At 49.4% G+C, this 17,320-nt stretch overlaps 1 protein-coding gene across 1 annotated transcript; it reads left to right on the top strand.

Moving 5' to 3' along the window:
* Positions 1-229: 229 nt before the first annotated feature.
* Nom1 (nucleolar protein with MIF4G domain 1) lies at positions 230-16,951 on the top strand. Its single transcript, XM_027951307.2, has 11 exons — positions 230-1,146; positions 1,363-1,490; positions 2,946-3,141; positions 5,987-6,310; positions 7,757-7,867; positions 8,507-8,674; positions 9,824-9,945; positions 11,574-11,706; positions 12,159-12,290; positions 14,062-14,171; positions 14,887-16,951. Exons 1-11 carry the CDS (start codon positions 244-246, stop codon positions 15,059-15,061), a joined length of 2,502 nt encoding a protein of 833 aa, XP_027807108.2. The 5' UTR covers positions 230-243; the 3' UTR covers positions 15,062-16,951.
* The last annotated feature ends 369 nt before the right edge of the window (positions 16,952-17,320 follow it).

Below are 17,320 nucleotides of genomic sequence, written 5' to 3'. Positions count from 1 at the left end.
CCCCACGGGCACACGTGCGTACACGCAACCGCGGACACGCACGGCCCCGCGACCCCCAGCTGCCGCGAGCTCGGGGAGGGTGTGGCCTGACACAATTCACAGGTTCCTTTGAAACCCAGTGTTCTGGTGTCCGCTGCTGCGGGCCCCCCGGCCGGCAGGGGGCGACACCCGCCACGCCCCGCGCTCGCTCTCGCCCGGAAGTCCCGCCGCGGCGGAAGTTGTGGTCCGAGGTCGTCCCGGAAAATGGCGGCGTCCGTGACCGCGACAGCGGCCAGCTCGGGAGGTGGCCGAAGGCGAGTAGCTCGTAGGAAGCGCGGCGGCGAGGGCGCTCTGCAGCGGCTGCGGGTGGCCGTGGAGGGGTTCGTGCGGGCCACCTCCGGGGGAGAGGCCGAGGGGCGCGGCGCCGCGGTGCGCTCCCGGCCGGGCGGCAGGAAGAGCCGCAAGGAGCTGCGGAGGGAGAAGCGGCAACTGAGGAAAGCGCGGCGCCTGCAGAGGACCGCGGGCGCCGCGGCGGGGAAGCAGGAGGGCAGCGCGGGGGAGCCCGCGCCGCCCCCGGCCCAGGCCTCGGCCCCCGCCAGGGCCACGGCCTCGGCCCCCGCCAAGGCCGCGCCGTCCCCGGCCATGGCCACGGCTGTCCCCGAGGCCGCAGCCCCAGCCAAGGCCCCGGCTCGCCCGGGCAAGGCCAGCCCCGCCGCCGCCGCCGCCGCCGCCCGCAAGCGGGCGCTTCTCGCGGCCAACGAGGAGGAGGACCGGGAGATCCGCCAGCTGGAGCGCTGCCTGGGCCTGAGCAAGCGCAGGAAGAGGGCCGAGGGCAGCGCCGTGCCGCCCGGCTTCGCGCGCGACGGGCTGGACTACATCCTGGGCGTGCTGGGGTCGGGGGCCGGCGGGCTGTACGAGAGCAGCGGCGACGAGGAGGAGGAGGAGGAGGAGGAGGAGGAGGAGGAGGCGGGCGCGCCGCTCCCCGAGAGTGACCTGGACAGCGACTCGGAGCCGCAGAGTGCGGAGGACGCCGCGGGGCCGGAGCCGGACAGCGGGGAAGAGCCCGAAGGCGGGGCGCGGGAGAAAGCCGGGAGGAAGAGAGTCCGTTTCGCAGAAGACGGAGAAGAGAGGGCAGACTCCTCGGGGGCGGACGGCACGCCCCAGCAGGTACCGCGGAACTTCCCTGGGTCCCGGGGATGGCCGTCAGCCCCCGAGCCAGCGCACTGCAGTAGGGCGCTCGCGGTGTGTTAAAAAGTCAGTAGAAACAGCTGCGCGGAGTCGGTAGCTCTGTGTATGAATATGCATATAGCCAGGGAAATGTGAGGTTTGTCCAGTGTACTTTTTTTTTTCTTTTTTGCGATTATATTATTCTCGTTTTTCAAGGAGAGGCTTTGTGAAAGTGGCGAAAAGTACATCCCACCTCGGCTGCGGCCAGCCCAGGAGACAGTGGACGAGCGCAGGAAGGAGGAGTTAGAAAGGCTGAAGAAACACGTCAAAGGCCTAATTAACAGGTGACCCTCCAGAGTTGGTGCGCTCTCTCCCTTGGAGCAATGCTCTGTTTCTAAAACACGGAAACTGTCCCAGAATGACAACATGCAAGTGATGGGCAGGACTTGTAGCTGTTTTCAGATCCTTTCTGTGCCTGCCTTAGGGCAACCACATCCTTATGTTGAGGAGATGTTGCCTGGCTGTTTGGTATGGTGAGTTCTTACAGGGTTTGAAGGCAGCAGGGGACTCCTACTGCCACTCTGAGGCTGGAATGGGGCAGGGAACATCCTCCCAGGAATAGTGGAGGAAGGCCTGGCAGGGATCCCCCCTCTGCGGAAATGAGTGCACCTGGTCAGGATGCTGGTCCTTCATCCCCCTATGTTGACATTTAGACTCTAAAAGGGTAATTGGAAGCCATGTAGCTGGGACCACACCACTTAACCATCTACAGTCAGCCTGTGGTTTTAAGAAACAAGTTCAAGTCCTTCTTCTGCTAATGCTCTCCTCCAGTTCTCCCATAACTCTCACCAGAAGACCCTCATACCCCTCTTCTAAATCCTCGAAAGGCAGCCACTCTTTTAAATGTATATTGCTCTTTTTTTTTTTGGTAGATTCATAGGGTACAGGGCATTCCTGCATGCTGTACACCTGCTTTCTCCCAAAGGTTACATTTTCTATAGCTAGAGTACCATTGAGAAGCAACCAGGGGCTGGGAATGCAGCTAGTGGTAGAGTGCTAACCTAGTATTCATGAGGCCTGGATTCCATCCCCAGCACCACACACACATATCAGGGAACTGATGTAACAACCCCTAGAGCTTGTTCAGGTTTCACTGTTTTTACGTGCTTGTGTGTTTGAGAGAAAGAGGTTCTGTGTAGTTTATTACATGAAGATTTAGGTGACCACTGCCACAATCAGGATATAGAGCCCGTCCTTTGTGCCGCCTCTTCCCCTATGTTGCTTAATTGAAATTGAAACATTGTCAGTGGTGTCCCAGAAGTTTTACTGAAGCATGCTGTTGTGATGTCCCTTTTAGTAGTAGCACAGGTCTGTGCTGAATAGTCTTCCTTGCACAGTCCTCTCTTACTACTCATTCAGACAGAGCAACCTCGTCAGTGTAGAAACCGTGCATGTGTGCCATCTAAGAAGGGGGCGAATTGGTGGTTTTCCTAATGATACACTACTTAGGATGGTTCCTACACCTAGAAATGTCAGATCAGGATACCCAAGTTTCTGCAGACTCACAGACCCTCCGTGGCATACCTCACTGATTACATTTCAACTGAAAAGACAGTTGTATTATTTCAGAACTCCATAGTGTTCTATGGTTATCAGCAGAATATGCTGGATTATTGCAGCAGGGTCAGTTGTTTCCGGGTCAGAAGCATATATAAGATAGGATATATTGGTAGTATTGATAACTGAGTTTGAACTGGAAAATTATATTTAATTGTGTTTCTGTGTTTACATTCCTGCAGGTTGAGTGAGCCAAACATGGCATCCATAAGTGGGCAGCTGGAGGAGCTATACATGGCCAATAGCAGGAAGGACATGAATGACACACTGACGGCTGCCCTCCTGGGTGCCTGCGTCACTGCCTCAGCCATGCCCAGCAGGCTGATGATGGAGCATGTCCTCTTGGTCAGCATCCTTCACCACACTGTTGGAATTGAGGTATGCTCCCACCTTTTCTCCACCCGCTGGCCCTGTCACCTGGGATGGCCTTGGTCCTCCGTGGTGTAGGTCAACAGTTACTACATGTGATGACCATAGGAAAGAGGCTGGCTCATTAAGTGCTTGCTGAGCCCATTTACAACAGGGAAGGAGATTTTCTTGTTGCATTTCTGCTCTTCCCCTTTCCCTGCCGCCGCAGTTCTCATTGCTCTTCCTGGGAAGTTTAATGAGCCACGGTTTTCTTAGCCAGCAATGGCAGCATTGTGGCAACATTTGGAAAGGTGGTGGCCTTATGACCAACTGGGCACAGGGAAGCTGAGGGCAGAAGAAAGTGGCCCAGGCCCCACAGCTGGTACAGGAGTCTGCTCAACTGTCTTGGGATATTTTGTGGAAACTGCACCAGCTACTTGGAGAATCGCTCTTTTTTTAAAGTGTTTTTTCCCCCTAAGAGCCATACTCCTGTTCACATATAAGTGTGAAAGTCCATTTTTTTGCCATTACAAAACATGATGGAAGCTCTGGACATCTTTGCTGGTGCCCCATGATGACCATAATTCATTGCTGTTATGTGGCTAGTTTAGTCCGTACCCCATCCTTCTAGATGTCTCTGGTGTACTTCAGCAGACTTAATAATCAAACTGTGTTATAGACAGTATTTCACAGCGAGTTACGTAAAAGTCATGACCCTGATCACGTGGGGAGTCAGCTTAATGTGAAAACATGGGGTTAGTGCTCCTGCTTCTCATTCACACCTTCACTAATAGCATGAAGGACAATGAGGTGGCTTGTTCCAAGGGGAAGTCATTATGGTACTTCAGCTAATGACAGTCTCTAAAACTTCTGCCAGATAGGACAAGTGCTCAGGATGCTGGTTCCATTAAACTTCTTTCAGAGCTATACTAAAAAAACACCTCACAGAAATTCATGGGAAGAAAAAAAATGTGTTAAAGATCATAGTGTCAGCTGCTGCATTGCTCCCGTAATCATTTACAAGGAAACAATCAGATCTATATGGGTTGGTGTTAAAATTTACCAAACTTGATTTTAGAAAAATGAAATGTTTTTAGTTGTAGATGAACACAATATATTTATTTTTTATGTGGTGCTGAGGATCAAACCCAGTGTCTCACACATTTGAGGCAAGTGCTCTACCACTGAGCTACAGCCCCAGCCCCTAGAAAAATGAATTTTGAACACATTAAGTGGAATTATTTTTGTGCAGTGCTGGGGCTCAAACCCAGTGCCTCACATGCTCACACGTGCTGGACAAGCGCTCTGACACTGAGCTACAGCCCCAGCCCCCTAATTTCTTTTTAATTGTTTTTTAATATAAGATGATGGTCATATCAGGAGATTATATTTTTCAGATTTATCTTTGGTGAAGGGACTTGAGTTGGGAGTTTACAGGTTAAATGTGTTTATCTCAGGCCTTTAAAAACTAAAAGGCACATCCAGCCTATGGGAGCTGGCTTCTGGGAACCCTCTGTTGCCTGCTGCCAGTGGCTGGGCCCTTCTGGCATTGAGCAGTCGGCAGCCCGGCCGTGACGCGCCTACTTTCCCACCGCACCCTGCAGTCTCCTGGAGCTCCTCCTCCCGCGGACCTTCACGCATGTGCAGTCAGAGTGTAGTAAGCTCACACAGAGAGTCCAGCTCCCAGCCTCCTCCCCACCTGCTTAGAAGTCCCCCAGATTGAAAGCCTGGAAATCACACACACCTGATGTGTCGGATCAGGCGTGCCACACCCTGCCAGTGTTCCTAGGGATCACTGGCACCCAGCCCTTCCTTTCTGATCCAGCATGGCTGCCCTGGTAAGGCCATCTCTGCTGTGGATCGCCAGCATCACTGGAGATCACCACCACATCCCCGCTCCCATTTGCTTCCTCTGGTCTCAACTTGAGTTGGGGTTTGAGAGAAAACAGTTACAAGATAGTAATATGGCAAGATGACAGCTGCCATTTTTGAGTTAGGTCTCAGTCTTACAGAGTGACAGGATGGAAGTCCTTCCTCCTCCAGGACATACTTAGGGAATCTGGAATAGAATGTGCCAGAAGAACAAGAGGATGGCTCTCTGGTGAGCTTGCCCTGTTTCACCAGGCCACTGCTACTTCTTGGCCTTGTGCTCTCCCCTCTTTGTGATGGTCAGTACCCCAAAGAACAGCACACCCACATCTGGGCCCTGAGAGTGGAGCTGAGCCATTAGAGCTCCTGTCCTTCCTCTAGCACCCTCCTGGTGATGAAGCACTTGCCCGTGGGGACCTTTGATATCTGTTGAGAATGTCCTGTTTTCTTTAAAGTTCACTTACACTGCTTGCTTATTCAGAGGACATTAACTTGAAATAAGCAGTTCTGAGAACGAGTGTTACTAGGTGGTAGAGCATTTTTAGAGATACAGTTGTGTTTTTAACATTTGTGGGGGGCAGGTACTGGGGATTGAACCCAGCAACACTCTTCCACTGAGCCATATTCCCATCCCTTTTTAAATTTTATTTTGAGACAGGGTCTCAGCTGGCCTTGAACTTGCGATCCTCTCTCACTTCAGTCTTCTAAGACAGATATGGCCGCCACACCTGTCTTAACACATTTTTAGCAAGTTTATTTTTCCAAGGAACCAGAATGGACATTGCCCCCCAAATTACGACTTTGTACTTGGCCTAAAGCGGAGACCCTTTCAGCACAGGTTGGTGCTCAGCTGCTTACCGTGTGCTCTTGTGGGGCAGCCATACTTGAGTTCCTGAAGGCTGCCCTGTTGGAGTTTATGTCCTGCCTGTGTGCAGGCACTTATTCAGTGTGTTGAAGGAGAAGTCCCCAGAACGTGTGACTACACGCTTGCTGTTGTCCTGCTCAGGTTGGTGCTTGCTTTCTGGAGGCTGTGGTGAGGAAGTTTGATGACGTCTACAGAAATGGAGGTGAAGGGAAAGAGTGTGATAACCTTTTCACCATCATCGCCCATCTGTACAACTTCCACGTGGTGCAGTCTCTCCTCATCTTTGACATTTTGAAGAAACTTATTTCAACTTTCACCGAAAAAGACATTGAGTTGATCCTGTTAATGCTGAAAAATGTGGGCTTTGCATTGAGAAAAGACGACGCCTTGTCGCTGAAGGAGCTGATCACAGATGCCCAGGCCAAAGCCAGTGGGGCAGGCAGCATGTTTCAGGACCAGACCAGGGTATGAGTGCCACTTGACCTGCTTCCTGAGTGCTTGAGAGCATACAAACTGACCAGAGCTTAACAATAAGTCCCTGGGGTAAATAGGACACTTCCCTTCCTCAGTAGTTCTCTTCTCTTCAGCCTTCTCTAGCCCCCGTGCAGCAGCAGGGCCGAGTCTTGCGGGCCTCTGTTTCCCCATCTGTAACTCGGGGCTCTCAGCTTTGCCCCTGCAGTCGTGAGGGGTGGGGAGCAGCACCTGAAGCGCCTGAGGGGAAGAAGACGTGATTGTTGGGGAGGAAGGAGGGGGCCATGTTAGACCTGGGGACACCACCAGGAGTGAGGAGAGGCGCGCCGGGCCTGGGGCCTTCGTCCTGGAGGACCCAGAGGGTTCTCGGCAGATACTCCGGGGGTGGAAGTTGCTTTAGGAGTCACTTTGGTGACAGTGTAGAAGAGAGGGGAAGTGGCTGGAGGAATTGGGGGGGGGGACGCTATAGGAGTCTGGGAGATGGTGGTGACATGGGCACCCTGGCAGTGGATGTGGCCTTGGGAGTCAGAAGCAGCCAAGTTTAGTGGGGAGCAGGGCTGAAGGAAGTAAGGGCAGGAGGCCCCCCTTCAGGTGCATGGGAGGAGGTGCAGGAGGAAACCCACATCTCGAAGGGCAGTGAGCCAGGAGGGATTTGGGGTCACCCTCATGCCAGGAATCCTGGAAGCCATGGGAGTATGTGGGATCCCCCACTAGGGTGAAGGGATCCCTGTGGTTACAGGCAGCAGTGTGGAGCTGCAGGGAGGAGGAAGAGCTGGTGGGCAAGGTGGCAGGATACTGGGGGGTGGGTCACAGAGGCCAGAGTCCTGAGAAGAATTTACTCTTTAGGTGGGATGTTGAGGTCAAGGGAAAGGGACTGGATTTTCATTTTGGTCATAGTCTGATGAGGAGCATTACTGATAGCTGCCCTTTGTGCACCAGGGCAGCTTGTCTGCAGAGGCAGCAGGGGGTGAAGTGGGGAGTGGGTGGGGTGGGAGGGAGTGCAGATTACACTCTTGCTGGCTAATGCCCAAAAGCTGACAGCAGAGGTGGCCGCCTGGGGCAGGGAGGTGGGGAATGCCAGCGGCTATTGAGGGATTGGAGTTCCTCTTCTGGGCATTATGCAGATTCTAAAGGTGATGGCGGGCACAGTTGCCTAGCTTGGAATATACCGGAAATCACCTACTTGTTTATTTTAAAGAGGTTGATTTTATGATGTGGAGATTGTATCAAGAGTTAATATTTGAGGAAGGTATGTAGACAGACTCTGTGCTGTGCTTGTAACTTTCCTGTAAGTGTGTTACTGTTTCCAGTTGATAAGTTGGTCGGGGAGAGGCTGAAGATCCAGCAAGGGGGGATGTCCAGGAATGTTCAAACTGCTTGAAATGATGGGAGATTTCATTTTGGTTTGGGGTTTATTTCTCCCCTTCCTTTTCCTCAAAGGTCCGATTTATGCTGGAGACGATGCTGGCCTTGAAGAACAATGACATGCGCAAAATTCCAGGCTATGATCCCGAGCCCGTGGAGAGACTGAGGAAGGTGCAGCGAGCTCTGGTGAGTGGCTGCCTACTGCCTTGCCCCGAGCCTCAGGGCAGCAGGGCCTCATTGGGAGAGGGAGCGGGACCTGTGAGTTGGGGCCTGAGAGAAGACAGAAGCTGCCCTGTGAGTGGCCCGCGCCCTCCTGCACAGCCCCTGTAGCTGGTCCTCCCAAGGTGCTCAGCTTGCTGTGCAGTAGGAGCCTGTTGTCACGACTGTGCCTAAGAGGCGTTACTTGGGTGGCAGACCCACAGACCTCACACAGAATACCATGAGTTGACTGCTTGTTTTGGCATTATTCTAAACAGACTAACTGTCCCAGTTGCCAGAGACTCATTGCAATGTTCATGCACCAAAAATTCCATTATCAAATGAAAGTGAACCAGGCACAGTGGTGCACGCCTGTAATCACAGTGGCTCAAGAGGCTGAGACAGGAGGATCTCGAGTTCAGAACCACTCTCAGCAACTTAGAGAGGGCCTAAACAACTCAGCAAGATCCTGTCTCTAAATAAAACATAAAAAGGAGCTGGGGATGTGGCTCAATGGTTAAGCACCCCTGGGTTCAATCCTGGTACAAAAAAAAAGAAAGAAAGTGTGATCACAGTACAGACTATGAACCAATTAAAGCATCTCATTAAACCTTTTTCTCTAATCAGGTGCGTAGTGCCAGCTCAGGTTCTGAGACTCAGCTTCGCATCTCTTGGGATGGTCTTTTGAATGCAGAACAAACTGGGCGCTGGTGGATTGTGGGGTCTGCTTGGAGCGGGACTCCGATGATTGACAACAGTCATCATGCACTTCAGCAGAAGCCACCTACGGGCACGGTATGGAGACCCAGTGCTTCACTGTGGGCACCCTGCTGTGCTGAGTGCCAGCTCTGCTAGAGTAGTTCTAATTATTCCTGAATGGCTATGGAAGTGTGCCACTTAGGTTTATTTGAAAGCCTTATGAAAATTGCCAGTGTTAAGGTATGATTTAAATCCAGGCATGTGGCACGTGCCTGTAGTCCCAGCTACGTGGAAGCTGAGGTGGGAAGAACACTTGAACCAGCCTAGGCAACATAGCAAGGTCCTGGCTCCAGAAAACAAAACAAACATATAATTCAGTTTTTGTTGTTTCTTTTTTAAGGATTTTAAGAATCCCAAAACGCATTCTGCAAAAGATCTAAGAGTTGAAGGGAGTGTGTGAAAATCAAGACTGACTTTGCAGATACCCATTCTTGAGAGTGAGATGTGTTCTGTATCCTAGGAGATGTAGGTTCCAGTCCATTAGCATGGATGAAACTTCTTCCCACTTATTTGTATTTATCATTATTAGCTAGAGTCGGAGCTGGGTGTGGTGCACACACCTGTAATTCCAACTGCTCGGGAGGCAGAGGCAGGAGGATGGCGAGTTCAAAGCCAGCCTCAGCAATTTAGTGAAGTGCTAAGCAACTCAGTGAGATCCTGTTTCTAATAAAGTACAAAATAGGGCTGGGATGTGGATCAGTGGTCAAGTGCCCCTGAGTTCAATCCCTGGTACCCCGCCCCCCCCCCCCCCAAAAAAAAAAAAGTGGAAAAAAATTATTTACTAGCATCTGTACTTGATCCAGATCTCCTTCCTTGTCCACAGTGTCCTTTCCTGCCCTGGGCCCTTGGCACACCTGATGACCATGATTCCCATATCTGAACTTGATCTGAGATGCTCAGGCTGATGTCCCACCCTCCTGAGAGTTCCCAAATCCAGTGCTTCTCTCCTCCAGTGGCTTTTTCTCCTGCCATATTTTCCCTTTGTGGTGACCCATAAATAAAGATTTGGAATTTACCTACAGGTATTCACGTGCAATTTAGTTATACTGAGCTGAAGCCACAAAATTGTACAAGTTTTTCTTTAGAAACTTTAGGAGCACACTCAACCAAAGGTGGCATGGTATTTCTCAGGAAACAGCTCTCAAGACATTTGTATGGCCCACACACTAATCCTTCCTTTTTCAGATAAGCTCAAAGATGTTGGATCTTGCTCGGAAGCAGAGAATGAACACTGACATTAGGAGGAACATCTTCTGTACGATGATGACGAGTGAGGATTTTTTGGATGCTTTTGAAAAGCTGCTCAAGTAAGCATTTGTTTGTATGTTTTGACCTGTCAAGTTAGAAGTTGTGAAAGAAGTAATTTTATCTGGGGTTTGTGTTTGGAGGACTGAAAAACTGGAATTTTGTTACTTTCCTGTCACTTGGGTGGGCCACATGTCTCTGGCAAGACACTCATTCCTACTAGTGTGCCCTGGTAGATCCTCAGCAGAGCCCTGTAGGAGGCTGCAATTTGAGGGCTTCGTAGCCAGTATCTGGTAGCCAGCCACTGTCTTCAGCGGCTGTTGGTTGTCATGGATTGCTTAAAGTATATGAGCCTTCATGTTGAAGCTGCCTCTTGCTTCTTATTTAAAATGTCCCAGTGTGGTTCTGTAATAATTTGTTGTAGCAGGTTTTTAAAACATTTGCATACTTTATGCAAAGTACTTAGTTATCAGATAACAATTAAATGAACAGTTTAACTCATTTTTCTTTATTTGCTTCAAACTCATAATGCAGTATAGGGAGAAATGGCTCATTTTAGTATTCTGATAGTTGGGGTTTTGTAAACTGGGGTGCCTTGTCAGTGTGGGAACCCTGAGCGTACCTCTGTGTTTCCTAGTCAGTCTTCATCTAACAATGAGTTTTTTCCCCATTTTTTATTCATCACAGTCATTGGCTGACCTGGGGTTGAGGCTCAGTGGCCTAGTGTGCATGAAGCCTGGGTTCCATCCCCACTACCAAAAAACCCACATGCCCCTCTGGGGAAAGGGTGAACAAACCAGGGGTCCTTGCTGCAGTGGGTGGGATCCTTACAGTTCACTATTACAGAGGGTGAAGTACCAGTCCCACAGCTGCATGGGTGACTCTTAAGTATGTTCTGCCAGGTTCAAGAGGCTGGACACCCACAGTTTCTGCTTTGTGGCTGTTTGTGTGGCATTCTGGCAGAGTCAGAACTAGAGGACTGGAAAAAAGATTGGTGGTAGCCCACAGCTTGGGGAATGGCTGTCTGCACAGGCGTGTGGGGGTTGTGGGGGCGATGGAATTCTTTTTCCAGTGTGGTTGCAGTTACCTGACTCTGGGGGCTTATACAGCTGCACCCACAGGACTGTACACTGAAGAGGGTGGAGTTTACTATGAATTTTAAAAATGAAAAAGTGAGCCGGCCACAGTGGCGCACCCCTAAATTAATCCCAGTGGCTCCGGAGGCTGAGACAGGAGGATCGCGAGTTCAAAGCCAGCTTTAGCAACTTTGAGGTGCTAAGCAACACAGATCCTGTCTGTAAATAAGCTGGGGGTATGGCTCAGTGGTTGAGTGCCCCTGAGTTCAATCCCTGGTACCAAAAAAAAGAAAGAAAGAAAAAGTGAAATCATTGTCTTAGCAAGACCTGGCTTCATTTGAGTCCTGCCTGTGTCAGTTGGATTGGGTCCTGGGCTTTGTGGTTGGGTAGAACTCGAGTCCTGATGTGTCCTCCCACACTTTGCCACATCACTAGAAAAATGAGGCCCAAAGAAACTGGGGAGAGCCAGACCTCTGGCTTGTGTCTGGTTGCTGCCACCCGCCTCCTGGCTCACTTTTAACCACACTCTTCCAGACAGCAAGGACCTGTGGGCTCTTTGGCTGTGGAAGTGGGAAGTGGAGTGCTGACTTAGCTGGGCTGTTTCTGTGCTGCAGGCTGGGACTGAAGGATCAGCAGGAGAGAGAGGTGGTCCACGTGCTCATGGACTGCTGCTTGCAGGAGAAGACATACAATCCCTTCTATGCATTCTTGGCCAGCAAGTTCTGCAGCTATGAAAGGCGATTCCAGGTAACTTGGTTAGAAGGCTGCCAGTTACCTGTGTCCTGACGCTTGTCCTCGGCATTCTGTCCGGCTTACATTCTAAACATGAGTTCTTGGAGCCAGAGTACTGGGTAGAGGGACCATCTGCACTAGGAGGCTGGGTGTTGCTTACACCACACCAGTCTCTTGTTGTCAGTTGTCAAGAGCTTTCTTCAAAGTGCTTATCTGCTGGGGTGGGGTGGGGTAGGGTTTGGTAGTGCCGGGGATCCAACCCAGTGCCTCATAAATGCAGGGGAGAACCACAACTAAAAGATGACTGTAAAACTGTTTCAAGCTCCTGACCATTTGAAAGGACAGTATAGTTGCTCCTGAAAGTCCTGAGTTTCAGAATATTAAAAATAAGTGAATGAGAGCATCTTAGTGGTTTAGTCTACTGATTGTTGAATTTTAATTTTTTTCTTTTTATTAACTGTTACTAGATGACTTTCCAGTTCAGCATATGGGATAAATTTCGGGACTTAGAAAATTTGCCAGCCACTAATTTCTTGAATTTGGTTCATCTGGTGGCACACTTGTTGAAGACAAAATCGCTTCCGCTTTCCATTTTGAAGGTTTGTAAGCAATTAAAAAATCACTGTGTAGTTGCTTATTTTTTGTACTTGTAAAGCAGGAGTTTTCCAAGATTCTGGAGAGTGTCTCATTGTTGTGACCACTGTACACACAGTTTAAATGTACCTAGAACACAGTGCTCGGCTCCAGTTTTCTTGCTAACTTAAGTAAATCTGTTCTGGGTTTGAGATTAATCTTAAAATTCTGGACCGGTCAGTGCTCAGTAGACTGGCGCCCCATAGAGGCCTGGTACTCGGTCTGCAAAATAGGGTGTTTGAAAGCTACAGACTCCCTACTCTCTGTTTGAGACTTTAGAGCCATAAAAACATAGATGCCCGATGTTCCTCTGGAGGAGATGGTGGACCTACCTGTAGAAGGCAGGATTTGAGGTGGGCCAGTAAGCTTGGGTAGTGGAGCCACCAGGGTGTGGGTGCCCTAAAAAATTCTGAGCATTTGAAGAGCCTGAGGGTCAGGGCTGGGTGAAGTGCAGAGACAAGTCCTTCTCTGTGCCCTGCGTACGTGAGTGTGCTCCCCACCGTGGTCAGAGCATCTGCCCATGACTGCCTGCCTCTCATAGGGTGTGAAGACTGTACCCACTGCACTGAAAGTGTGGGTACAGTCTTCACACCCCATTCCGAGAACTGGAGTAATTTAGAACACGTAAGATAACATCTTCTCATCGTTGAGCTAAATCTATGCTTCCCTACTCAAGTCGGGCTCAGTGTATAATGGGTCGGTGTGGCCCCGGGTGAACAGGAACAATGGAAGCTCACTCGTGGGCAGTAGAACTTGGGTTCTCCCTGGCTCCCAGCCCGGCCCTCCACTCTCCCCACTGGTGTTCTTTTTGTTTGTTTTCTATTTTGATACTGGACTGGAACCCGGGGTATTCTACCGCTGAACTACTCCCCAGCTCTTTTTATTTTTTAGTTGAGACAGGGTCTGGCTAAGTTGTGGAAGCTGGCCTCAAACTTACAATCCTCCTGCTTCAGCCTCTGATATCACCAGGATTACAGGCATGTGCCACTGCACCTGGCTGAGGGGCCCTCTTTGATCAGAATCTCTCCCTGGCGTGGTTTTGTACTCCCTGTGCTGTGCATCTACAGCCAGTACATAATCTACTCTCTGTTTGGGCAGAACCGTGTGGTCACCTTGCTCTTGTGACTTTCCACAGTTCTTTTTTAAAATTAAGTTTGCAATTTATATATGTTAATATCTGTGATTCTCTTCTCTGATCTTCTGTGTTATCTTATTACTTCCACTGTATAAGTCTAGTACATTTATTTGCTACACTGCTGAATATTAAAATTATTTCTGGGGTTTTTAATAGTTTTCTAAGATGGAAGCATATCTGAGTTCATCTTTCCTAGACCTAAGCTCTACACAGAGAGGTGTTGATAGGGGTGGTCCAGACTCTACCAGAATGCCACATAGACAGCCATAAAGCAGAAGCTGCAGTGTCCAGCCTCTTGTACCTGGTAGAACACACTCAAGAGTAGGCTTCTGTTCTAGAAACTACATTCCTGGCTTGTGAAGTACAGGCCCCCTAAGCTGTGTTGTGCTGCCAGGTTGACCAGCCACCCCTGCCAGCTCTGCAGGGTCCCCATGGCACCTCCTCCTTACTAGCAGCTGTTCATTTTTAGCAGTTAAAAGACCTTCTTAAACCAGGATGTGTGGGCAGTGAGGAAGGGTCAAATGCCTACTCATTAGCACTCTTTAGAGATCACTGGAGAGTTGGCTAAGCTAGTGTCACTTTTTTCTGTCTCCTGACTGTAGGTGGTTGAGTTCAGCGAATTGGACAAACCCAGAGTCCATTTCCTACGGAGAGTGTTGACTATGCTGTTAATGGAAACAGAAGTTGAAGACCTGGGTTTAATTTTTGCAAGGTATGTGTCCAGGTGTTTCATTAAACATGAGATAGGGACAGAAAGATGTTTTCATTCCGGTTGGTTTACAGAAGCAGCATTGTGCTTCACATGTAGCTACATAAGTCATGTCAGTCTTAATGTTAAGCTGATATCTAAGAGTGCTTGTTGTTTTCGCAGTGCTGGGCTCCTGCCCAGGGCCTTGTGTGTGCTGGGCATGCAGTTCTAACACTGAGCCACCTCCTGCCCTGAAGTTCTTTGTTGAAAATTCTGCTTTACATAGAGTCAGGCACAGCGATGTACATCTGTGGGTTCAGCTTCTTGGGAGGCAGGACGATCCCTGGGGCCTAGGAGTTTTGAGGCCAGCCTGAGCAACGTAGAAGACCCTGCCTCAGAAACAGAAATAATGGACTGGGGATGTGGCTCAAGCGGTAGCGCGCTCGCCTGGCATGCGTGCGGCCCGGGTTCGATCCTCAGCACCACATACAAACCAAGATGTTGTGTCCGCCGAGAACTAAAAAATAAATATTAAAAAATTCTCTCTCTCTCTCTTAAAAAAAAAAAAAGAAAGAAAAGGGAACAGAAGGCCTGGGGGTTTAGCTCAGTGGGAGATGGTTTTGTGCGTGTAAGAGGCCCTGGTTCCTTCCCAGCACCACAGGGAGCAGAACTAGGTTACGACTGCCTCCTGGGTACCTGCCTTGAGATCTGTCCTGACACGCGTCTGATTCTCTTCCAGAGTGTCTGAGAACCCAAAGCTGGGGATGTTGCGAGAGGGTCTGAAGCTTTTCATTGGCCACTTCTTACTGAAGAACGTGCAGGCCCACCAGAGTCCCGAGGAAGCCAGCGTGCTGAGAGAGAGGGCCAGCCTTGCCACGCGGTCTCTGCAGGGCAAAGCCGCCCTGAGAATGTAGGCATGTCCGACCCACAGGTGTCCTCAGGATCTCCAAGGCCTGTCCTGCTCAGTGAAGAGGGGGAGGGCTAATGTCACAGTCTGTCACATTGTAAATATTATTTATTGAGATTATTTTTTTAATCCAAGATTGTATCGTGTTGGTGTTTTTTATAACTTTATTAGTTTTTTAATATTGTGCTGAGGATCGAACCCAGGGCCTCACATGTGCTAGGCAAGTGCTCTACCGCTGAGCACAACCCAGCCCTGTTTGTGTTTTTAGTAACTTTCAGATGATGCATTAGGGGTGGCAGGAAAAGGCAGGGAGGGGCAGGCTCTGAACTGTGCACCCTGTGCAGCGAGACTGGTGTGGTGTTTTGGTTTTGTTTTTTTTAATGCTGGTGATTGAACCCAGGGGCACTCCACCTGGATTCAGCCATATCTGTAACCCTTTTTATTTTTTTATTTTGAGACAGGTCTTACAAGTTGCTGAGGTTAGCATTGAACTTGTGATCCATCTGCTCAGCCTCCCACATTGCTGGGATTACAGGTTGTCTTAATTTTTAATAGATAAAAATAGGCCACTAGAGGGTGCAGTGATTATAAATGATACTTTGGGAATCTGGGGAAAGAGAAGTGTCCTCTGCCTGCACAGGTGTGGATTGTTTCACAGTTGCTCCTTTCAAATGCTGCAGGCTTGGCTGGCCTCATCTTCAGCTGTTGAGAAAGCCACTGGGGTGAGTGTAGACGTCGTGGGTCAGAACCTGTTTCCCAGCAAGAGTGCCGTCATCTGGGCAGGTGGTCACGGGCTCCTGTGCAGAGCACTCTTGTCTGGTGTGGGTGTTCCTGTCGCGGTCAGCGTTCCAGGGTCGCCGTGCAAGGTCTCAAGTCTCCATGTATGTCCCTGCCCTGAAGGTCTCAGCTCGGCAGTGAGCGGGCAGCCTGGAGAACCCCAATGCTGGGGTCGGAGCTCACGCTGCGCAGGCCTCCTGTCCTTCCACTGCCTCCGCCCCAATCCAGAAACCAGCCTTTGGCCAGAGGCCTAATTAAAACCCTGTGCCTTCTACCAGGTCGCAAATTTAGGTAACAAAGGAAGAGGGCCGCAGCTGTTGACATGTTAGTGAAGCCTTCACTTTGTGCAGGGCTTTGAACAAAAAAGGCCTCATCTTGGCTTAGGTGGGTCAGGGTGTGCCCCCTCCGTGCCACTGGGGCCGGCCGTGGGGTCAGGAGTGGAGCTGGGCTGACCAGGGCTACTCCTAGAGCGGTCACAGGGACCAGAGAGCTCTGGCAGTAGGGAAGACAAACTTCTGTCAACAATCGTGCTTCTATATTGTCTTTTATTATCAAAGCAAAACTGCCTCTTCCTGTATCGTAGACTCTTGGTGACTTTTCTCTCTGCCTGACTTTTGCATTATATGGGAGATTGCCCACAATATGTGTACTTTCTAACAACATAATATGGTTACACGTGACAGTAATTGTACTTCAGTGTAAATAGTAAATACACCCTGACCAAAAGCTACTATAAATTCAGAATTACTTTAAAATATGTAGGTTTGAAAATGTATTACAGTGACAGCTACATTGGAAAAGTACTGCAAGGCACTCGGACAGTCGGTGCTTGGTGTAGCTATGTATTTGTGGATTTCTTAGGAAGCTATGTTTTGGGGATTTCATCCTTAGGGGTACTAGAAACAAGCTTTAATGTGTTAAAGTATGTACATAAAATCTATTTTTTCTCCTCTGCAGAGTGTATATAGACGTTTATTTTGAGAGAAGAGCTTTGCTGGTGTACTAAGGTCTCTATCTTTCCGTTTTTAAGAAGTCAGAGGTAGAGGGCTTGCCTACCATGTGTGAGGCACTGGTTCAATCCTCAGCACCACATAAAAATAAAGATTGTATCCACCTATAATTTTTAAATAAATATTTTTTTTTTTTTTTAAAGAAGTCTGCCTAGCTGTGTGGTTGAGAAAAATTCATTCTTCATCCCATCCTCAGAGAAAGCAAATGAGAAAATAGTAACTGCTGGAGGATGGGGTGAAGTTTATATAGTTGAAATATATTCTTGTAACCTTGCTGTAAATTTAAAATAGTTTTTATTTTTAAAGCATTTGTAATTTAGAACTCATTCTCAACAGATGTAAAATACTCTAATGTTCTTTCACAAAAATAATTCAGCAAACCAATTCAGATGGCCTCTTCCCCTTGTGAAGTGGGGTGGGCCCGGCTGAGCTGCAGATGGCTACCTACCTTAAGGCTGGGTGTCCTTCAGCCCGGTCAG

This window comes from Marmota flaviventris, chromosome 1 (genome assembly GCF_047511675.1).
Source record: "Marmota flaviventris isolate mMarFla1 chromosome 1, mMarFla1.hap1, whole genome shotgun sequence".
In the NCBI taxonomy this organism is placed as follows: domain Eukaryota; kingdom Metazoa; phylum Chordata; class Mammalia; order Rodentia; family Sciuridae; genus Marmota; species Marmota flaviventris.
The sequence above is the reverse complement of the archived record's forward strand: the minus strand, read 5'-3'. Positions and strand labels throughout refer to the sequence as shown.